General features: G+C 45.1%; 1 protein-coding gene across 11 annotated transcripts in view; it reads right to left on the reverse strand.

Annotated features, from left to right (window-relative positions):
- The window catches only part of LIMCH1 (LIM and calponin homology domains 1), a 171386-nt gene that overhangs the window by 58043 nt on the left and 89051 nt on the right, over positions 1-24292 (reverse strand). For 6 of the 11 annotated variants that reach the window (XM_081332435.1, XM_081332434.1, XM_081332431.1 and 3 more), the window contains 5 exons: positions 20240-20350; positions 12584-12779; positions 7615-7867; positions 5176-5439; positions 956-1240 (listed from right to left, as the gene is read on the reverse strand). In XM_081332435.1, coding sequence (XP_081188561.1) covers positions 956-1240; positions 5176-5439; positions 7615-7867; positions 12584-12779; positions 20240-20350 — 1109 coding nt within the window. Of the gene's footprint in view, positions 1-955; positions 1241-5175; positions 5440-7614; positions 7868-12583; positions 12780-15158; positions 15346-20239; positions 20351-24292 lie in introns of those variants that run through there. The other 5 variants (XM_081332441.1, XM_081332440.1, XM_081332433.1 and 2 more) reach the window with 3 other exon arrangements.

Here is a 24292-nt window from a genome sequence, read left to right on the forward strand (position 1 = left end):
TTAAGGACCGTTTTTCACCCTTAAGGACCGATGCAGCCATCCCCAGGGTCACGTGATCAAAATTCAGAGGCTCGGAAACTGGCGTGTCCTTAGGACGGTTGCAGTGTCTTGGGGAGGGGGAATCATAAGATCCCCTTTTTACAAACTTCTGAGGAGCCAAGTCAAAAGGGAAGCCAGACTCACTTTACAACGGTGCTGCCAACTTAACAGCTGCAGCCATTCGCTTAGCAACGTCAGCAAAAAAAAACCGTCACAAAATGCGACAAAACTTGCCTAACCGTCCTCTTGTCTGGGCTCAGTTGCGGCCGGGAGTCAACTGATATTGTTCAAAATCCCTGCATCCGGTTCTAGCTCAGTGCATCGAGACCATTCTGCAGGTAGTCCTCGGCTTACGACCGGAATTGAGCCCAACGTTATTGCTGCTAAGTGAGGCATGTGTTAAGTGAGTTTTGCCACCGTTGCTAAGTGAATCACTGCCGTTGTTAAGATAGTAACCCAGCTGCAAAAGGGGATCATGTGACCTTAGGACCCTGCAACCGTCAAGAGGTACACGCCAGTTGCCAAGCCTCTGAATTCTGATCACGTGACCCTGAGGATGCTGCAACGGTCGTAAGTGTGAAAAACGGTCCTGAGTCGCTTTGCTTAGTGCCGTTGTAACTTCGAGGAGTCACTATATTTATATAGCTATGAGCCAGTGTGCCAAGCGTCTGAATTTTTATCACGTGGCCCTGGGGATGCTGCAACAGTCCTAAGTGTAAAAAACATTATTACTACTACTACTAAATGAACTGTTGTACATTGAGGACTTCCTGTATTTACGTAACACGACCGACTTTATATCCGGGTCCACCTTTGGCTGCGTGAACCCCGCGGGACGTACAAGGACGTCTACGCCTGTAGCTTCTTCCTATTTCCAAACTCCACTGCTGCCACCAAGAGACAGACATGAGCGCACCTGGGACCTTCCCGGTTTTGATTCGGGGTCTTCCTTGCTTCCCTTCCCTTCCGATCTTGGTTTGCGTCAGGAGGGAGGAGGAAGTGGGAGAAGGGCAGGGCCCGTTCGCAGCGGTGGAGCCTCGCTCTGCGTACAGCGAAATCGTCTTTCTCTAGGTCAGGAACTCTATCGCCGCCTTCCTCCTCGGAGTCCGCCTTTTTCGGCTGATAGCACCACGTAAAAGGATTTTCTCTGCGGAGGACGATGTCCCGGGTGAGCTCGTTCACTTGACCCACGGGTTTCGGACTGGGACGCCGCAAAGTGAAACGAGAAATCCAGATGTGAAGCAGAGCAGGACTCCTGTCGCTCTCCGGTAAAGTAGACCAAAATCACGTGACGCGCATGCTTTTTAGTCGAAGGCAACTTTCCCCCCCCACCCCACTTCTCATCTGACACCCTCTCATCATATTCCACTACAACCCCCATAATCCCCAGGCATCCAGTTTGGGGACTGTTGCTGGGGATGATGGGCCTTGTAGGTCCACATATCTCCATGCTGCAAAAGCTGAAAAATCCATGCATAAACCACGTGGCGGCGCTAAAGTTTTATAGCTTTATTAGTAGACCAAGCAAGGACACATTAAGGGGGGGGGGCGGCGCATCTTTTACCACATTAAAACAAAATGTCACTCTTCCCAAATACAGGTAGTCTTCAACTTACGGCCAGCGTTGACACCAAAACGTCTAGGGCTAAGCGAGAAATTTGTTACGTGAGTTTTGTCCCGTTTTACGACCTTGCTCGCCCCGTTTGTGAAGTGAATCACTGCCGTTTTTTCAATTGGCAACCCGGTTGTTAAGTGGATCTGGTTCCTCCCCATTTGACTCTGCTGGTCAGAAGGTCGCAAAAGGGGATCACGTGATACTGCAGCCGTCACAAATGTTGTCAAGCATCTGAATGTAAATCCCGTGACTGTGGGGACGCTGCAAACGGTCATGTGAACAGCGGTCACAAAGTCGCTTTTATCAGGGCCGTTGTAACTTTGAACGGTCACTAAATGAATCATTGTAAGTCGAGGACCAGCTTCAGTGCAATATTCTTGTTTTCTGTCTCTCTGCTAGGTAAGGCAGTTTCTGCAATGCTCATCTACCATGTGTATAATACCTTAGAATATTCTGATCTCCCCTTGCTGAAATAATCGGAACTTAATTTAGGAAAGGCTAAAAAGGTTGGACCACGTTTTCCATCTTTTGGAGACTCCATTAACTACAGTTTGGGGCAGGTTACCCTGTTTGCTTTCCCCACCCCTTTCTCTTTTATCTGATATTTATCCTACTTTCTCTTTGGTTCCTTACAGAAGGCCAAAAAATGAAAAAAAAATGCAAAAGCATAAATCAGAATCCAAAACAGACGTCAATTACCCCTTAAAAAGCATCCTGGTTACCTTCCAGGGGTATCTGCAGCGAAGGCAACACGGTGGCCACATCGTGCAGCTGAAGTCCCGCCCCTTTTTTTAACACGGGTCACGCCACAAGCAAAAAAAGGCGGGGCATAATAATAATAATAATAATAATAATAATAATAATAATAATAATAATAATAATAATAAAAAGTTGGAAGGGACCTTGGAGGTCATCTAGTCCAACCCCCTGCTCAGGCAGGAAACCCTATACCATTTCAGGCAAATGGCTGCCCAGTCTCTTCTTAAAAACCTCCAGTGTTGGAGCATCCACCGCTTCTGGAGGCAGGTGGTTCCACTGGTTAATTGTTCTAACTGTCAGGAAGTTTCTCCTTAGTTCTAGGTTGCTTCTCTCCTTGGTTAATTTCCATCCGTTGCTTCTTGTCCTGCCTTCAGGTGCTTTGGAGAATAGCTTGACTCCCTCTTCTTTGGGGCAGCCCCTGAGATATTGGAACGCTGCTATCATGTCACCCCTCACCCTTCTCTTCATTAAACTACACATACCCAATTCCAGCAACCGTTCCCTATATGTTTTAGCCTCCAGCCCCCTAAGATGGCATCGTTGTGGCTGCCACGTGTAGCGTTTTAGATGCGGGTCCAAAGGGTGGGCGTGCAATTGCAGAATTCGTAAAGCGAGCCTAGCTCACCGTCTCTCGAATAAGGTCAGCAGGACGGGAGGGAAAGACACCGATGGTGGGAGCAAATCTTTCTGGGCTCCGGGTGGGTCTCCCCAATGGAAGACAGCTCAAAAGCTGAGACTTCCACCAGCCAAGCTGCCACCTGCCACGCTCGTGAGCTCATCAAAGCCTGGCCCACTCCGCCAGCAATTCCACCCACAGACACATGGACCCACCACCAGATGACGAATCCCTCGGGATCCAAATCAACCACACAGCCAACTAGAGACAGCACCGATCCCGCGCGATCCCCCGCTCCTCCCACCAGCAGCTCATCTCCCAAGGATCCAGACCCGATGTAACCTCCCCACCACAAGACCCGTCACAAGCCTCTCACTGACCACTCACACCTGACCCACGACAAGACCCTCGCTTGACACACCCACACCCGAAGCCCTTACAAACAGAAAAACGCCGACAGCCCCTAAATTCTGCTGAAGAGGTTAGCCCGCCTTGTAAGGAAACGTTCGGAAACCAACCCACGAGCTCGGAGAATGAATCTCCACCCTTCATGAGACTTTCTTTCTCCACAGATGTTAAAGATGGCAGGGGGGGAAAAAGGGAGGAAGGCCACACGGCAATTTCTTCAGCCCCCCTGTGAGTCGTCCCGTTCCGGAGCTACAAAAGTCCTCTTCCGATTTGTTTGTTGCCCGTGTGTGTCAGGAATTTTGGAGGGGGTGGAAAAGCTGTCAGGCTGGAGCCCAAAGGCCTCTTTGCCTCTCCTGAACACGTGTGTTGAACATGTCATGCCCAACATAACTGCTGGTCCAAGAACAAAGAGCCAAGGATCTAAAATGGAAATGTAGCACGAGCCTTCTGCGTTCTGAACCACTGGATGAATTATCTTAAAATAAACAGGATGAAAGAGACTGAACAATGAGTGAAGTAGTTCAGGCCCAAGGCTATCCCAGCAGCCCTTCCACTCACGAATTCCACAACACTCCAGACAGGAAAGGGTTGTTTTTTTTTTTACTGCGGCACAATAGAAATCTCACCTGAATTTAGCCTGTAGCGTTGCAAACAAGCTGGGCCAGTTGGAGCATTAAAAAACAATCAACAAAAAAAAACACCCCCGTTTATTTTTTGCATTTATTATGCTAACTCACACATCCGCTGCACCGCATGATTTCCAGATGTGCACGGAGCCTCCTCAAGCCTTAATGCTCAGCTTGAGTTTCCAAAGTTTTATTGTGGGACTGGGGCCAGACGGCACGCCACAAAACAATTCCACACCACCCTCAAAGGTTCCGAACCATCGAACTAGCTAATTCCAGGGACGTTCTCGCGTGGTTTTTTTTAAAGTTTGTTAATGTTTGTTTGTTTAAAAAAAAAGCCTCCATAATTTTTGGCTCACTGTGGCCCAGGAACATAGTGCTGAAATCAAAGTCAGGCAAAATTAGGACTCCGTTTCCAGGTGGGGGGGGGAAATTAAAGGAATTGTTGTAAGCCCAAAACTACCTGGAGTTCCTTCCATCCGCTAGGAGAAAATGGGATAGAGGAAGGGGGTTTACGCACACCCAAACTCCTACCCTCCTATGATCACACTTCATCAACGGTCAATTATAAAAATACATTAAAGTTCGGGGCAAATTGTAAATCAATACTCCCGTCGCCGTTGCCACGCAATCCTCTCGGACAGAAAACGACAGGATACAATTTTCGCGCCGTAACAGAGAAGTAGAATCAGCTACAATATTATTATTATTATTATTATTATTATTATTTTTAAATCGTTCTGGTTTGGAAGCTGGGCTTCCCTTAACGTGTTCCTCAATTCATCCAAACACAAGCACAAGACGAAAGTCTCCCCCCCAGCAAAACTTAAAAGAACCGTTTTAGTCATCACGGCAATCGCAAACCAATGCAGGTTATCGCTAGAAAGTGGGCGACGCAAAGCTTCAAGTTACCTTAAGTACAACCACTGGCGTCTCATGACCAAACAAAAAAAAATAAAATAAAATTTGCAGGCGTTTATTTGGTTAATGGGGGAGGGGGGCTACGTAAAGGGATATGACCATACATCGAAACCCCGCCACCCCCCAAAACAAAACCAAAAACCGCAACACACAGCAAAATGCCCCAAAGTGAAAGGCATGCCAGGCCAAACCTGCAGTCATTGCGGTGAGATGCTGGTCTGATTTTAATACCAGCCTGTTCCAACTTTCTCAACTTCCCGATTTCCTCTGAGCCGTTTTTCTCATTTTGGGGCCCCACGGTTTGGTTACCAGAACGGGTAAGAAACTGAGGCAAAGGGTTCTTTGGAGACACGTCTGTCTGCACGGACTTTGCGGAGGGGGACGCAGTGGTCATCCTGCTACTCAAGAAGTCCCCTTCAAGTGGTTCCTCTTCGATGGTTTCGGGATGGCGTTTGCTACCGGGTTACACAGTGCAGGTTGTTACGCAGAGCAAGACTGATTCCTTAGAACAGGGGTCCCCAATCTAGGGGCCACAGCCTAGTATTGGGCCGCGAGCTCTTGGCCAGCGGACCGCAGAAACAGCTGGCCAGGGCACACACACACGGGCGCGCCTGCCCCCCACTCGCGCTACTGCCTACGATCTTGTTTGCGCACGCGCGTGGGTGTGAACGGGAACACTAGTGTGTGTGGGGGGCATGTACGCTCCATTTGTGCATGCGTGAACTAGCGCTGGGAATGTGTGTGTGGCCCATTCACGCATGCTGCCATGGGGGGGGGTGCACAGCCATTCCCGCATGCGCCTGGTGCCAGTGCATGTCGCATGCGTGAACGTGGCTGCTAGTAGTGCACCAGTGGGTGTGGGCCCATTTGCGTCCGTGCACACAGGTGCACACGCAGTAATTTGGAAGCTGCTCTCCCCTCCGGACCGCAAGTCCGGAAAGGTTGGAGAACTCTGCCTTAGAGCACAGAGTTGGAACACAAAGCAGAACCACCGTCTCTGAGAAACATTTAAAACATCTGAAAAAAGTCCCGGCTTTCCAACTGCGGGGAACGGATAGCAAAGCATCCCTCTGGAAACAAAGCAGCTTGCCACTAAGAATGGAGGGGACCCAAATTTCATCAATGGGAGAATTAACCACACTGATGATGTGAGATTCCCATTTGATGCCAGTACCAAACCATCAGGCAAGAGAAGAGCAAGAAAAGTCATTGGTGAATGGAACAGGCACGTGTCTTTCTGGGGTCCCTGGTGCTCTCTGAGCTTGGGTGTTTTCTTGCAGGCGGTTCATTACTCAAAGTAGGTAACATCATCAGTGCTAGAAGGGAGGAGGAGGAGGAGGAGGAGGAGGAAGAGGAGGAGGAGGAGGAAGACTGCAGGGTCCTCGGTCTCATTATTTTTGTGCAGATGCTTCATGATCCTACTAGGGAACATCATCAGTGCTAGAAGGGAGGAGGAGGAGGAGGAGGAGGAGGAGGAGGAAGACTGCAGGGTCCTCGGAGTCTCATTATTTTTGTGCAGATACTTCATGATCCTACTAGGGGACATCATCAGTGCTAGAAGGGAGGAGGAGGAGGAGGAGGAGGAGGAGGAAGAGGAGGAGGAGGAAGAGGAGGAGGAGGAGGAGGAGGAGGAGGAGGAAGACTGCAGGGTCCTCGGAGTCTCATTATTTTTGTGCAGATGCTTCATGATCCTACTAGGGGACATCATCAGTGCTAGAAGGGAGGAGGAGGAGGAGGAGGAGGAGGAGGAAGAGGAGGAGGAGGAAGAGGAGGAGGAGGAGGAGGAGGAAGAGGAGGAGGAGGAAGAGGAGGAGGAGGAGGAGGAGGAGGAAGACTGCAGGGTCCTCGGAGTCTCATTATTTTTGTGCAGATGCTTCATGATCCTACTAGGGGACATCATCAGTGCTAGAAGGGAGGAGGAGGAGGAGGAGGAGGAAGAGGAGGAGGAGGAAGAGGAGGAGGAGGAGGAGGAGGAGGAGGAGGAGGAAGACTGCAGGGTCCTCGGAGTCTCATTATTTTTGTGCAGATGCTTCATGATCCTACTAGGGGACATCATCAGTGCTAGAAGGGAGGAGGAGGAGGAGGAGGTTGAGGAGGAGGAAGAGGAGGAGGAGGAAGAGGAGGAGGAGGAGGAGGAGGAGGAGGAGGAGGAGGAGGAAGACTGCAGGGTCCTCGGAGTCTCATTATTTTTGTGCAGATGCTTCATGATCCTACTAGGGGACATCATCAGTGCTAGAAGGGAGGAGGAGGAGGAGGAGGAGGACTGCAAGGTTCTCGGAGTTTCATTATTTTTGCAGATGTTTCCTGACCCTAGTAGGAAACATCATCAGTGCTAGAACAAAGTAGGGTTTGTAGAACAGAGGAGAAAGGAAAGGGAAGAAGGAGGAAATAGAAGACAAAGTGGAGGAGGACTGTGGGGTCCTTGGTGCTCTCTGAACTTGCTGGTTTTGTTGCAGATGTTTCATGACCCAGCTAGGTAACAACATCAGTGCTGAAAGGGGGTGGGGATTTCTCTAGCCTTCCCCAAGGAACCCCCCGGTTCAACCCTGAGTTACAAATATTCTCTCCTGCGGGCGACGTGTCCCTGGATTTACATGACTTGGTCATCTGACGTTGGATCCGGGCCTTACCTGAGAGGTCTCTCGCCTCCTAGCGGGGAGGACATCGTGCTCCAACTCTTCCGGAAGTCATCCCGTTCGGCTTTCTTCTTCCGGAGTGGAGCCGGGATATAGGCAGTCTGATTACTTTTGTTGGGAAGGTACTGGTTGAAAGGCACGACTGATTTGGGCTCGCTGTAAGACGTCCGCCTGGCAGACATGTCATCCTTCTTCACGTCTGGCAGCTTTCGATGCGACAGGTCGGACTCCGAATCGCTTCCTCTTCCTGTTTAAAAAAAGCCAGGAGACAAATTTCAAAATGGAACTAAACGAGTGTGTTCCACCATCAAAATAATTCCACTTATTTAGCCACAACGGGGTCCTTCTTCTCTTTCCTGTCTCAAAACGTACAGTTTGCAGACTTATGACAGGTAGTAGGACTGTATTACTATCATCCTTCTCATCTTCTCTATTTTTCCTACTACCTTCTCCTATTGGTATCTTATGATTTACCACTTGTTGCTTGTATTCTATGATTTATGATTGTATCTTATGATTTATGATCTATGACTTACCGCTCTGTTGTTTGAATGTACACTGAGAGCTTACGCAATCACACTTGGCCAATACAGAATTCTATTCCATATTCCATATTCCATATTCCATATTCCATATTCCATATTCCATATTCCATATTCCATATTCCATATTCTATTCTATTCTATTCTATTCTATTCTATTCTATTCTATTCTATTCTATTCTATTCTATTCTATTCTATTCTATTCTAATTCTATTCTATTCTATTCTATTATTCTATTCTATTCTATTCTATTCTATTCTATTCTATTCTATTCTATTCTATTATTCTATTCTATTCTATTCTATTCTATTCTATTCTATTCTATTCTATTATTCTATTCTATTCTATTCTATTCTATTCTATTCTATTCTATTCTATTCTATTCTATTCTATTCTATTCTATTCTATTCTATTCTATTCCATTCCATTCCATTCCATTCCATTCTCTCATTCTATTCTATTCTATTCTATTCTATTCTATTCTATTCTATTCTATTCTATTCTATTCTATTCTATTCTATTCTATTCTATTCTATTCTATTCTATTCTATTCTATTCTATTCTATTCTATATTCCAATATCTATTCTATTCTATTCTATTCTATTCTATTCTATTCTATTCTATTCTATTCTATTCTATTCTACTCTACTCTACTCTAGTCTAGTCTAGTCTAGTCTAGTCTAGTCTAGTCTAGTCTCTTATTGTATTCTATCATCCTATCCTATCCTATCCTATCCTATCCTATCCTATCCTATCCTATCCTATCCTATCCTATCCTATCCTATCCTATCCTACCCTACCCTATCATTCTATTCTATTCTATTCTATTCTATTCTATTCTATTCTATTCTATTCTATTCTATTCTATTCTATTCTATTCTATTCTATTCCATTCCATTCCATTCCATTCCATTCCATTCCATTCTCTTTGCCATGCTATGTCATTCTTAGATTATTAACTGCCTGCAGAACCTCAAACTAGTCCTTAAATTCTGCGGATAAAGCAAGGAATGCAATTTCCAAAATGCAGAATTTGAGACTCACCAGTGATCATTCAGTGGGAAAAAAGGGATGGAGTCAGTAGATAATATATTAATACAGTTAGAGTCTTGGCCAGAGGCACCCAGCCAAGTTTGTCTCGCCATGTTGTTTTTTTTCCTTCCAAGAGTGAGAGTGTCACACGCCTTAGAGGGCCAGCTCTCTTTTTTTTTCCGCTTTTACTGTTTCTAGGTAGCTAATTGAAACTCGGAGTTTAAGCTGAAAAGGGACACTGGAAATGCAAACTGGGAAGGAAGAAAAAAAAAAGAGCTTTGAGAAAAATGGAGCGGAGGAAAGGCAGCTGGTTTCTGCATTCTCAATGTCTTTCTTGCAAAGAAATGTCATATTACACAACGCCACAGTCTATCTAAAAGATGCATGCAGGAAATTTGGAGAAAGGAGATTTCATCCTCGTAGCAAAAACAAAGCATGAGAAAACTATTTCAGAGGAGCTCAAAGGGGGGGGGGTAATCCAAAGTTATTTAAGAAGACATAAATATTTAAGCAATCATCTAATTATTCCGGACGTAATGCGTTTAATTCTTTGCTCTTCCAGGCATATCAAACAAACAAAGAGTAAAGAAAGGGCTCCATTATTTGGGGGGGGGGGAAAGGAATCAAAATAATACTGTCCTCCCGGACAATCCTTCAACTCTTTTGCTCAGAGAACTGAAGAGCAAAGCAAAACCACTCCCTTAAAGAAAATACCGCTACTGCATTACAGCTACTCTACTTTTGTTAGCAGCATCCATTAGAAAATATTTTTGCTAACAATTATTAGAATCATATTATAGCTACTGTATTCAATTCAATCTTTATTACGGTCCAGCACAAAAGGTTAAATATTAAAAGAAAGCAAAAGTGAATGGAATGGAACAGAACAAGGCATAGTCATAGTGATACATTACAATGGAGCTACTCTAGTGTTGTTAGTAGCACCCATTAGAAAGAATTTTTGCTAACTCTACTGCTCAAAAAAATAAAGGGAACACTTAAACAACACAATGTGCTGTATTTAATAGTAGGATGTCTTATCTTGTGTTCCCTTTATTTTTTCGAGCAGTATATTTTGTTATCGGTACCCACTGGAAAGAATTTTTACCAGCAATTGTTAGATTACTATCACAGCTACTCTAGTACTTTTGTTAGCAGTGCCCACTGGAAAGCATTTTTGCTAACAATTGTTAGATTACTATTACCCTAGTACTTTTGTTATCGGTACCCATTGGAAAGAATTTTTACCAGCAATTGTTAGATTACTATCACAGCTACTCTAGTACTTTTGTTAGCAGTGCCCAGTGGAAAGCATTTTTGCTAACAATTGTTAGATTACTATTACCCTAGTACTTTTGTTATCGGTACCCATTGGAAAGAATTTTTACCAGCAATTGTTAGATTACTATCACAGCTACTCTAGTACTTTTGTTAGCAGTGCCCACTGGGAAGCATTTTTGCTAACAATTGTTAGATTACTATTACCCTAGTACTTTTGTTATCGGTACCCATTGGAAAGAATTTTTACCAGCAATTGTTAGATTACTATCACAGCTACTCTAGTACTTTTGTTAGCAGTGCCCACTGGAAAGCATTTTTGCTAACAATTGTTAGATTACTATTACCCTAGTACTTTTGTTATCGGTACCCATTGGAAAGAATTTTTACCAGCAATTGTTAGATTACTATCACAGCTACTCTAGTACTTTTGTTAGCAGTGCCCAGTGGAAAGCATTTTTGCTAACAATTGTTAGATTACTATTACCCTAGTACTTTTGTTATCGGTACCCACTGGAAAGAATTTTGACCAGCAATTGTTAGATTACTATCACAGCTACTCTAGTACTTTTGTTAGCAGTGCCCACTGGAAAGCATTTTTCCTAACAATTGTTAGATTACTATTACCCTAGTACTTTTGTTATCGGTACCCATTGGAAAGAATTTTTACCAGCAATTGTTAGATTACTATCACAGCTACTCTAGTACTTTTGTTAGCAGTGCCCAGTGGAAAGCATTTTTGCTAACAATTGTTAGATTACTATTACCCTAGTACCTTTGTTATCGGTACCCATTGGAAAGAATTTTTACCAGCAATTGTTAGATTACTATCACAGCTACTCTAGTACTTTTGTTAGCAGTGCCCACTGGAAAGCATTTTTCCTAACAATTGTTAGATTACTATTACCCTAGTACTTTTGTTATCGGTACCCACTGGAAAGAATTTTGACCAGCAATTGTTAGATTACTATCACAGCTACTCTAGTACTTTTGTTAGCAGTGCCCACTGGAAAGCATTTTTCCTAACAATTGTTAGATTACTATTACCCTAGTACTTTTGTTATCGGTACCCACTGGAAAGAATTTTTACCAGCAATTGTTAGATTACTATCACAGCTACTCTAGTACTTTTGTTAGCAGTGCCCACTGGAAAGCATTTTTGCTAACAATTGTTAGATTACTATTACCCTAGTACTTTTGTTATCGGTACCCATTGGAAAGAATTTTTACTAGCAATTTTTAGATCCACGTCCCAAAACATACTGACCAAATCAAATTTCCGTTCACTGTACACTAAGGTGAATTGTTTATATGCCAGAAGTCTAGTAACTCTTTACTCTCTTGAGGAACATGCTCCAAACCAGGTTTCCTTTCTTTGGGTTCCCTTTAACTTTTGATCTTGTGTTATGTGTTAAATAAATGCCTGCCTGCTCTCTTCAGAGGGAGGAAATCCCATCTCATAAATTTGAGACCTGGTGCAGCTACTCTTCGACCCTGCAGCTCAGGGCTGGGAGTGAAAAAAAAAGAAAAAAAAAGACTTTGGCAGCAAATCATCTCAAAATTACAGGTAGCCCTCGACTTACAAGCCCAACATTTCGGTTGTTAAGTGAGACACTTTGCTAAGTGAATTTTGCCCCATTTCACAGCAGTTCGCTGAGGGACCGTTCAAAGTCACAACGGCATTGAAAAAAGCGGCTTAGCACCATTTTTCACCCTTAGGACCGTTGCAGCATCCCCACGGTCACGTGATGAAAATTCAGACCCTTGGCAACTGATTCATATCTATGACGGTCGCAGTGTCCAGGGGTCACGCGATCCCCTTTTGCGACCTTCTGACAAGCAAAGTCTACGGAGGGAGCCGGATTCACTTAACAGCCAGGTTACTCATTTAACAACTGCAACGTTTCACTTAACAACCGGGGCAAAAATCCACTGAACAAATGCCGCCACGACAGAAATGTTGGGCCACAATGGGGTCGTGAAGTCGAGGACCAGCTGTGTAAGTCTTTCTGAGGATCAAACTCTCAGTCGGGGAAGCCCGCGGTGGAAGTGGCAGCATCACGCACCCGCCAAGGGGCGTCGTATGTGTGCCCCGTCGCGTCCTCTTACCATCGCTGCTCCCTCTCAGCACCACGTCTGGAGACGGCGTCTGCTGGGAGCGGGATCCGAAGGAATCCAGGCTGTCGAAGGAATCATCTCGGCCGTGACGCGGGGGAGAAAGGGAATCGCTGCGTTCAGAGTCCCAGCAATCGATGTAGCCGCTGTCACGGATGCTGCGCTTCGGGCTCTCCACCTCTTCTGTGTCCTGCTGAGGAACAGAAGCCTTGTCAGAAAAGCCCGTCCACTAAACCAGGGGTCCACAACCCCCCCAGGCTGTGGACTGGTAGCGGGCCGTGGCACGCCAGCAACCGGTCCACGCAAACAAGCCAAGCCCCATCCGCGGGATGCAGGCAGCACACAAAACCAGGCCCCCTCCGGTCCACGGAAAAACCTCTCTCCACGGAAGCGGTCCCTAGTGCCCAAAAGGTTGGGGACCTCTGCTGCAAAGAATATAAGGCAGGGGTCCCCAACCCCCGGTCTGTTGACCAGTAGCAGGCCACGGCATGCCAGCAACCGGTCCGCCCAAACAAGCCAAGCCCCATCCGCGGGATGCATGCAGCACACAAAGCCACGCCCCCTCTGGTCCGCAGAAAAACCTCTCCCCACAGAAGCGGTCCCTGGTGCCCAAAAGGTCGGGGGGGGGCTCTGCTCTAAGGTCTGCATCTACAGGTCATCCTCAACTTACAAAGCTTTTTTGTTTCGTCAGCGTTCAAAGAGCCTTGGTGGAGCAGTGGGCTAATGCCTCCTTAAGTAACATCAGCTGCCTGCCATTAGTGCAGGTTCGAGTCCCACCAGGCTCAAGGTTGACTCAGCCTTCCATCCTTCCGAGGTAGGTAAAATGAGGACCCAGATTGTTGGGGGCAATTAAGCTGACTTTGTAATAATGCCGCTTGGGGGTGTGTGTGTGAAAGCCCTAATAAGCAGGCATATACATAGAAGGAAGGCTACTGCTAAGCTTGTAAGCCGCCCTGAGTCTTCGGAGAAGGGCGGGATATAAATGGAATTAATAAAATAAATAATAAATAAATAACGTTACAAGGACGCCAGGAAAAGCGACCTGCAGCCATTTGTCACACTTTTACAACGGTTGCAACAACCCCCGTGATCATGTGATCAAAATTCAGAAGCTTGGCAACTGGCATGCACTTACGACGGTTGCCGTGACCCAGGGCTGTGTGTCACGTGATCCCCTTTTGCGACCTTCTTGACAGGCAAAGCCAATGGGGGTGGGGGGGGGAAAAGCCGGATTTCATTTAAAAAGCGTGTTATTAACGACTGCAACGATTCAGCAAGAAAGGTCGCAAAACGGGGCCGAGCTCACTTAACGACTGTCTGGCTTGCTGGTCGTAAATTGAGGACCACCTGTAGTCTGCGCCCACCCGCGGCGTGGCTGAAAAGTACAACACGAGTACGGGCAGCCCTCGTCTTTGGACTCTCAATTCAGCCCACAATTTCTCTTAGCCGAGCCAGACATTTGTGAAATGAGTTTTGCCCCATTTTACAGCCCCTCTCGCCACGGTTGTTAAGTGAGTTTCTTGTTGCTGTTTAAGTTAGTAAACGGCTGTTAAGTGAATCTGGCTTCCCCCATTGACTTTGCTGGTCAGAAGGTCGCAAAATGGGACCACGTGACACACACCCCCCCGGGGACGCTGCAACCGCCACAAGTCCACGCCAGTTGCCAAGCCTCTGAATTGTGTTCACAGGACCCTGGGGGATGCTGCGACGGTCGTAAGTGTGAAAAAGGTCACTCATTTCCAGTGCCGTCGCAACGTCAAACGGTCACTAACTGAGCTGCTGTCAGTCAAGGACAACGTGTGGGGTTGGTTCTTCTTCCCGATGTCCGTCCCTGTTTATTTTTTTTTCCCCTTCCTCACAACTGCTTTTCTGCGGGTGTTGTGGCTTTCTGAAACAGACAACTTGTTCCACCAGAAGCCACCAGGAAATAAAAGACTGTTGTTGCTCAGACCGCGTGGGAAAACTGTAACTTGACTTTCCGTTCTTTTTTTTTTCTTTTCAAAAGCCTGTTTGTTTCTACCGTTACGGCCAGCACAAAAGATCTGGGACGTTAGCCGGTAACATAATCCAGAGCAAGGATTATTTATTTATTTATTTATTGATTGATTGATTGGACGTTACTTTTTTTTAAAAAAAATATTTGGACCACCTATTTCAAAAACCCCCCAATCGTTTGGGCTTCACCGAAGTCTCAATCCAAAGTGCCCTTTCCAAACTGGCTTGAAGTCTGCTGTGAAAAGCAAAACCACATTCCCAGGAACACAGGCGCACACCCACCCCGTGCACCAAACAGGAAAGAAAAGCTGGATTTATGCCGACAAAGAAAGAACTCAATGAAGCGGTTTTACAACATCGGATGAAAATGAAATAATAATAATTGTGTTCGTCTTCCGCCACTATCATTCCGCTTAGAGATCTTCCCTGACACTTTCAACCAAGCCAAATAAACCCCCAAACAAACGCATCCATCCCAGCAACAACTGGTGCAAAAACGATTGTGTTAATGCACATTACCTAATGATACAACGAGGAGGTAAAATAAATAAATAAATAAAAGAAAGCAAGCAACCTGAAACATGGCTAGTCCGTTCTCCACCGCATCTGCTTCACAGGGGCCGCTGGCCGTATGGTACCAGAAGAGGCGTCCTGAGTTTCAAGTTAGCAGGCAACGCATCTCCGACCCTTCCCTGAACAGATTCCTTCAAAGTCATGTCTATCGGCCTCGGGACTCCAGCAAAAAGGAATTTATTGTGGCTGTCGTGGTGGTTCTTTCTCGCTCGGTCACAGCAACCCAGCTCTGGGCTCACCCCCCACCCCCCCCACCCCCAGCACCTTCTCTCGTCGTGTGGAGGAGAAACTGCAGTTCTGGAAAAAAGGGGAAGTCTTTCTTCCTAAAGCAATCAGCTTTAGAGCAAAGAAAGAGAGAGAGAGGGGGGAAGGAAGAAAGGGGGAGGGAGGGAGGGAGGGAGGAAGGAAAAGAAAGAAAGAAGGAGGAAGGAAGGAAGGAAGGAAGGAAGGGGGAAGGAAGGAAGGAAGGGGGAAGGAAGGAAGGAAGGAAGGAAGGAAGGAAGGAAGGAAGGAAGGAAGGAAGGAAGGAAGGAGGAAGGAGGAAGGAAGGAAGGAAGGGGGAAGGAAGGAAGGAAGGAAGGGAAGGAAGAAAGGGAGGAAGGAAAAGAAAGAAAGAAAGAAGGGAAGGAAGGAAGGAAGGAAGGAAGGAAAGAAAGAAAGAGGGAGGGAGGGAGGGAGGGAGGAAAGAAGGGAAAGAAGAAAGGAAGAAAGAAGGAAGGAGGGAAGGAAGGAAAGAAAGAGGGAGGGAGCAAAGAAGGGAAGGAAGGAAGAAAGAAAGAAGGAAGGAGGGAAGGAAGGAAGGAAGGAAGGAAGGAAGGAAGGAAGGAAAGAAAAGAAAGAGGGAGGGAGGGAGGGAGGAAAGAAGGGAAGGAAGGAAGAAAGGGGGAAGGAAGAAAGAAAGAAGAAAGAAAGAAAGAGGGAGGGAGGAAGAAAGAGAAAGAGGGAGAAAGAAAGAAAAGAAAAGAAAAGAAAAGAAAAGAAAAGAAAAGAAAAGAAAAGAAAAGAAAAGAAAAGAAAAGAAAAGAAAGCAAACTCTTTCCCTGATGTCTCTGAAGAATTCAGCCTTGCTCTTCGCTTCTTGCCAGCTCCCGGCTGCCGGAGATCGGAGGGCACTTGTGGCTGCCACCCGTGTTCAGAGCGAGGAGAACAATGGCAGCCTTTGACAGCCTCCCGATTATAAATTCTCTCCAGGGCAAGCGGTGCATACTAAAAGGCGGAGAGCTCCAGAAGACGGAAAGGCCAGGGGGCGCCTTGAAGGAGACGGCTGCCCCTCCTTTCAGCTAGGATCTTGTCAAAGAATGCTGGAAGGCACCTTGGAGGTCTTCTAGTCCACCCGCCTTGCTATTACCACTCTGGAGAATTCCTTCTTAAAAGCCTCCAGTGTCGTGTTACGGAGCAGCCACGCCTTCTGGTGGCAAGCTGTTCCGCTGGCGAATCGTCCTCACTGTGTTCCTCCTTAATTCCAGGTTGCTCCTCTGCCTGATTAGCTTCCATCCGTTGTTTCTCGCCCTGCCTTCTGGGGCTGTGGAAAATAAGTGGAACCCCAACCCCCCCTCGTCACCACTCCAGGTTTCTAAGAAGAGACTGGACAGCCACTTGCCTGAAATGGCATGGGGTGTGTGTGTCTCCTGATTGAGGAAGGGGCTGGACTAGAAGACCTCCGAGGTCCCTTCTGGTTCTATTCCAATTCTGATTCTTTGTGGCAGCCCCTCAAATACTGGAATGCTGCTATCACGTCCCCCCTAATCCTTCTTTTTTCTAGACTAGCCAAAGCTTTCAAAGTTTATTTTTCTTCTTCTTCTCTCTCTCCCTTCCTCCTCCTCCTCCTCCTCCTCCTCCTCCGTCTTTTGAATCCAAAAGACAAGGATAGTAGGGCGACATCACTCCCGTGTAACTATGGGAGATGCTTCTCGGAGGCCAGCCGAACCGCTGAACCACCCCACTCCTGGGGTGCGAGTTAAACTTCCTTCAGCAAAGAATGGGTCAGAATCAGCTCTGTGGGAATTTCTCCCTGGTGTTAAAAAAAACAACAGTTGTAATAGCCCAAGATTTGCTAAGGAATTTCTGTCTTCCAGTACTTCAGGGGGCTGTCACAGAGGAGGCTGACTTGTTCTCTAGGGTAGGAGAAGAAGCCATGGGCGGAAGCTTGTCAAAGAGAGAGAGAGAGAGAGAGAGAGAGAGAGAGGGAGGGAGGGAGGGAGGGAGGGAGGGAGGGAGGGAGGGAGGGAGAGAGAGAGAGAGAGAGAGAGAGAGAGAGAGAGAGAGAGAGAGAGAGAGAGAGAGAGAGAGAGAGAGAGAGAGATGTCCGAGAAGTAATTTTCTGACAGCGAGAACAATCAATCAATGCAATAGCTTCCGTCTTGGGTGCTCCATCACTGGAGGTTTTCAAGAAGAGACTGGACAACCCTTTGACTGGGATGGTGTAAGACTTCTACCCTGAGTAGGGGGCTGGACTAGAAGGCCTCTATGACTCTATGATAAGGGTGTTCCCCAATGATAAACCTAAATTGCTCCCTACAAGACGGGTGGACGATAGGAACGATTGCAACCAACTCTACGTGGGACAAACATCGTGCCAGTTAAAAACCAGGATCCACCAACACCAGCTGGCAGACAAACGCCACAATCCCAAGTCTTTCATCTCCACCCACGCCGACACCAACAACGCCAGTTTGAGTGGAGCCACGGAAGAATCGTCGGCTGGTCTGTGACGGAATAAAGATGGAGGTTGGATTTGATTTGCGGCACTCCTTTAATAACAACCCCTCCAAAACAATTTTTTTCCCTAGGGGGAACATTTTTCCTCTGCTTAATGGTGGGATCCTGTACACAGGGTGTATTCCATACCCAACAGACAAAATTCCCATGGTCCCTGCGTATCTCCCCAATGTGGCATCTACAGTACAACTTCTGCATACCAACAGCCTGCCTTTAATCCTTTGGCCAAATGCCATTTTGGAAAAGCAAACTTTCTATGGCTGAAAGTTCAACCATAATAGGCCTGGAAAGCAGAGAAGCTATCCAACGACACCCAGACTGTATTTCGTTCATTAAAAATCCCTTGAAATATATATATATATATTTTAAAAAAAGCTTTGTTGTTCTCTCTCTCTTCCTCTTTTAAAACAGACGAAGCATCTCCATGATTTTTTTTTAAAAAAAGGAGTGAATGCGTGATTGATTAATTGAATGAATGAATGAATGAGCAAATTGTAGAGAGAGAGAGAGGGGAAAAAAAAAGCTTCGGTTCCAAAACTGCAACCTTTGTTAATCTGTCCTCTGAATAGCTGTTCATTTCTTCTTAGTTTAGTCTGGCATGCTAATAATTCAAAAGGGCAGAACAGTGCCTAACAGAATGCCAAACGAGGGGAAGTCCAACGTCTATACAATTGGAGAAAATCCATGTTTAAGAATGCCGCAAATAAGAAGTGCAACCAAAAACGTGCCCTTTAGTCATAAAATAATTAATATGAGTCTACCTTACTGTAAGGGCTGTCCAGATAAGAGCTATGAAGTGACTGATATTATTATTTTTTTAAAAAAAGGTTATGTCATGGAAGAAAGTACATTTTCTGAGATTATATACAAAATAAATCTACTTTTTATTATAATAAATTTATTGTATGTAACAGATATCCAAGCAATGGCTGCACGCAATAGAAGCCAACATTTTTTTTTAATTACTTAAAAATGTTTTGATCCTTTCCGGCTTGGCATTCTATAATACAACAATTATCCCTGCCACATCAAACACACAAATGTGCTGTAAAAGTTGTCTTAATGGAAAATCACATCCTTCCATCACTCCCACATAGATCACCAACATACTGTGGATCAAAATGACTTAGAAAATATTGCATTAGAAATGTATTGGAGAGAGTGATATATAAGCTTGAAAGGGTGAATCAGATTTTGGTGTTGGGTTCAAATTTTACCCGACACACACAGTGACAGAAAGAAACATACATTTCCCCCCCCCCTGTTGATCAAAACGTTATCCACCACAGGCTTTACCAAAAGGCAAACACAATAAAGTTACTACGGCACAAGCTGTAACTTTTCTAGTTTTGCATGCAATCAAAAAAAAAAGTTCTTAAAAAAATTAAAGAGGTCGGCCGGCCTTAATATTTGTCCTCTTTAAAATTCACTTTTGCTGAGGTTTATAACAACATAAAATAGAATGAAAATAAAGATTAGAAAAGGGTGGGGGGGGGAAACGAGATCAAACAGCGTCCTCTTCCAAATCTTTCTATCTAAGTAAAATGCTAACAATATTTGCAGCCTCCGCTTTAAGCATTTACTTGTTACCAGCCCTTTCCATAACGACACAAACATCGAATCTTCAAAACTAAGTGTATTTATTTATATATTTTTTCTATTTCAAGTCTGAAAATCAGAAGCGGTTTTGCAATGGAAACGGGACCCAATCATATCCCAAGATTGTTCTGCAAATATTCCCTTTTATTGAAATCTCTTTGTTTAAAACGGTTTACATTTCCATCTCCACCCAATCTATTTTTTTCACCTATCCATTCCCCCCCCCCGCCCCCCCACCTCCGTTGTGGGTCGACCTTCACATTTGTGGAATAAAGAGATGAACTATCTGTTGGGGATTTAAACAGGTCTGTGAAGAACGGCCGCTTTAAAAGAAGTAAAAAGGCAACAAACTTAAAAAAAAGAAAGAAATGCAAGCAATCCTTGACTTACAACAGCTTGTTTAGTGACCGTTTGATGTTACAACCGTGCTGAAAAAAGAGACTTAGGACCATTTTTCACGCTTACGACCGCTGCAGCAGCACACACCCCCCCCAGGGTCACGCGATCAAAATTGAGACGCTTGGCACCTGACTCGTATTTATGACGGTCGCAGTGTCCTGACCTTCTGATAAGCAAAGTCCATGGGGGACTCATTTAACGACCGGGTTACTAATTAAGAACTGCAGAGATTCACTTAAGAACGGTGGCAAGAATGGCTGTGCGATGGGGCAAAACTCAGTTCATGACGTTCTCGCTGGGAATTTGGGGCTCAATCGTGGACGTAAGTAGAGGACTACCGGCATGTGAGAGAGCAAGTTGAAGTACCTTTCTCATCTGGGTTAACAATCCTTCAAATTCTTTCAGGTTCAGTGAGGGCCCATTGAAGTAAGCGCTGTTGTTTGCAGTTTTCCCCAGCCAGTAGACGGTGGCTAAAACCTGAAGGATTCAAGGGACATTAATTGGAACACCAGATCAATTCGGTGCCACCACAGGTTCCCGTAGTCTTTCTACAACAAATGAAAGACGTTCCCTGTTTTTTCCTTTAAAAACGGTCTATGTTCCCCCCACCCCGCAAAAAAAAAGCTTCCTCCTTCCGCTGTGTGTTCAAGATGGACAGTGATTAACCTTTATATGTTACTTATATGTAAGCGTGTAGGTCTGTACATATTTTGTATATGGCATGTTTAAGTGTGCGTTATGTACGTGTGCACTTTGAGAGCAAGCAACTAAATTTCATTTTTAATGTGTGCCATTGTGCCCACAGTAAAAACAATGACAATAAAGATTATCTATCTATCTATCATCTATCTATCTATCTATCTATCTATCTATCTATCTATCTATCTATCTATCTATCTATCTATCTATCTATCTATCTATTTTTAATATGTGCCATTTTGCCCACAGTAAAAAATGACAATAAAGGTTATCTATTTTATTTTATTTTTATTTTAATTCCATTTATATCCCGCCCTTCTCCGAAGACTCAGAGCAGCTTACAAGCTTAGCAGTAGCCTTCATTCTATGTATATGCCTGCTTATTAGGGCTTTCACACACACCCCAAGCGGCATTTTTACAAAGTCAGCTTATTGCCCCCAACAATCTGGGTCCTCATCTATCTCTATCTCTATCTCCCTCCCTCCCTCCCTCCCTCCATCCATCCATCCATCTATCTTATCTATCTATCTATCTATCTATCTATCTATCTATCTATCTATCATCTATCTATCTATCTATCTATCTATCTATCTATCTATCTATCATCTATCTATCTATCTATCTATCTATCTATCTCATTTTAATGTGTGCCATTGAGTAGAACAGGATAAAATATAGAATACAGAATAGAACAGAATAGAATAGAACAAAATATAGAATAGAATAGAATAGGAGTAGAATAGAATAGAATAGAATAGAATAGAATAGAATAGAATAGAATAGAATAGAATAGAATAGAATAGAATAGAATAGAATAGAATAGAATAGAATAGAATAAACAGAGTTGGAAGGGACCTTGGAGGTCATCTAGTCCAACCCCCTGCTCAGGCAGGAAACCCTATGCCATTTCAGACAAATGGCTGTCCAATCTCTTCTTAAAAACTTCCAGTGTTGGAGCATTCACCACTTCTGGAGGCAGGCTGTTCCACTGGTTAATTATACAGAATAAGAGGGTTGATGCATATTCAGCAGAAGTTTAAAGGGCAGGATCAAAATCCTTAATTCTAAGTAAAAGAAATATATAGAGGCACCAATACCTGATTTATCACAAAAGAGTTCCAGGATTAAATGAATGCAGGGTTTTTGTGTTTTTTTGTTTTAAATGGAGTTGTCTTCCTGCAAGGAATTTATTGCTTTCATAATGCACCTCTTCTCTGGGTATTTATTAAAGAAGAGAGATTTCCTGCGAATTCCAGGCGGTGCTTGGAATCTTTTGTAAAAGGACGATCAGATAACCGACAGGAAATTTCCACTCGTAGGAATAAATTCACGGAGGGGAGAGGAGGAGGCACACCCATTTATAATTGTGTGAACTTTTCTAACAGGAGGAGTTGGAGATGGTTGTTTTTTTTTTTGCTTCCATTCAGAAGTTGGTCTGAGCTATTAACCTCTGGTTTCCCTAAGGGCGCATTGAAAAACCCAACAGCCATAAACTGAATCTGGCATTTTATCTAAACGATAAAATGCCAGATGCTTATTCATGCGTATCCAAAATGGGTGGAAGAAACAGCCACAGAGGGCTGCTCTTGGCCAGGCGCTGGGTGCAGGGACCACATTTGATTTTATTTCTTTCTCTCCCTCCTTTTATCATTTTTACAAACAAGGCGGCCGGCACACGCCTTTCTCCTCCTCCTCTTTTTCCCCCCACAACAACCCTGTGAGGTTGGTTGGGCTCAGGCAAAGGGACTGCCCCAAGATCACCCAGCCTGGGTTTCATGTCTGAGGAAGGACTAGAACTCACCGTCTCCTGGTGATTGGCTCAAAGCCGCCCAGCTGGCTTTCACGATTAAGGCAGGAAGTCTGAACGGATTGCTAGCACCTGATGATGTTACCTAGTTTGGTAAGGAAACGTCTACAGCAGGGGTGTCAAACTCAATTTCATTGAGGGCCGCATCAGCATTGCGGTTGCCCTCAGGGGGCCGGGTGGGTATGGCCAGGGTGGGCGTGGCCTACTGGGTGGGCGTGGCTAGAGTGCGTATGGCCTACTGGGTGGGCATGGCCAGCTCTACATCATTGGCATCAACGATGGGGGCCTGGGAAGGAATGGGACAGATCTGAGGGTCTCTGGCAGAAGGAGGGTCTCTGGGCCAGGGCCAAGGCAGTGGGGGCCGTTCCCTCACTGTTGCCAGGATGGCTTCGTGGGCCGCATGAAACCACTTCGCTGGCCGGATCCGGCCCCCCAGGCCTTGTGTTTTGACATGTCTGGTCTACAGCAAAGCCATCCAGCTCAGAGGACAACAAGGACCCCACAATATTGCATAGGGCACAACTAGGGTTCTTTCAGTCCAACAGACGGTTGGTTAACCTAACTCCCAAACTGGTGAAGAGATTTTGAAAACCGACAGCGTTTGAGGACAGGTCAAAGAGCCTCCATAAGAACTTTGTTGCTTCTTGTTGCCTTCTTCCCTTGACGTCTTTGGCGGGTTAATGTTGCCTCTATCAAGCTTATTTATAGAGAACAATTCCTATAAACCTGAGTGGCACTGGTGGATCTATTTAGCGTGGTTCCGTATCTGGAACTGCCTCCGGTGGAGTTCCAGAAGTTCCCACTTCTGCAGCGATGAGAAATCCTGATTATTATTTTTTTGGCCTCCATGCAAAGCCCAAGCCTCCTTAACGTCAACTCCAGGCAACTCCTTCCGTTGATACTTGAATAATGTCACCGAAAGGCCAAAGGTTTCCATTCACCAGGAACAGCAGCTCAAGAGGTGGCCCAGCGTGTCAGATCCTCCCTCTCCATACCGAGAACCTGACCTCAAGTACTCTCATTCCAGAGTTGTTTTGTGAAAAACAGAAATATATATATATATACATACTGCAATATATACTGGTTCCTGAGTAAGGAAAAGAGGGTCAGCCAAGGCAAAAGCTTAAGCTCTTTCTTTTTAATTGCAACCAAAGAGCTTAGCATAATTCAAGAAAGAGCAGCAAGCGGCTGTGGTTCCTAACAGGTAGCGTACAATTTTAAGGATCCAGTTAAAAACGCCCGGATGGAATATCAATTTTGGACTGGACTCTAGAAAGGAATTTCCGGATTTTTCAATGACCGGGAGTTCAAATTTTGGACTGGAGTCTAGAAAGGAATTTCTGGATTTTTCAATAACCGGGAGTTCAAAGTTTGGACTGGAGTCTAGAAAGGAATTTCTGGATTTTTCAATAACCGGGAGTTCAAATTTTGGACTGGAGTTTCTAGATTTTCAATTATTTTTCGAAGGAATCTATCTAGTTTAATGAAAAGAAGGACCAGGGATGATATGAAAGCAGTCTTCCAATATCTCAGGGGCTGCCACAAAGAAGAGGGAGCCAAGCTATTCTCCAAAGCACCTGAAAGCAGGACAAGAAGCAACGGATGGAAACTTGTCAAGGAGAGAAGCAACCTGGAACTAAGGAGAAACTTCCTGACAGTGAGAACAATTAACCAGTGGAACCACCTGCCTCCAGAAGCGGTGAATGCTCCAACACTGGAGGTTTTTAAGAAGAGACTGGACAGCCATTTGTCTGAAATGGTATAGGGTTTCCTGCCTGAGCAGGGGGTTGGACTAGATGACCTCCAAGGTCCCTTCCAACTTCTTCTTCTTCTTCTTCTTCTTCTTCTTCTTCTTCTTATTATTATTATTATTATTATTATTATTATTATTATTATTATTATTATCATCATC

This window comes from Vipera berus (assembly GCF_964194415.1).
Source record: "Vipera berus genome assembly, chromosome: 7".
In the NCBI taxonomy this organism is placed as follows: Eukaryota; Metazoa; Chordata; class Lepidosauria; order Squamata; family Viperidae; genus Vipera; species Vipera berus.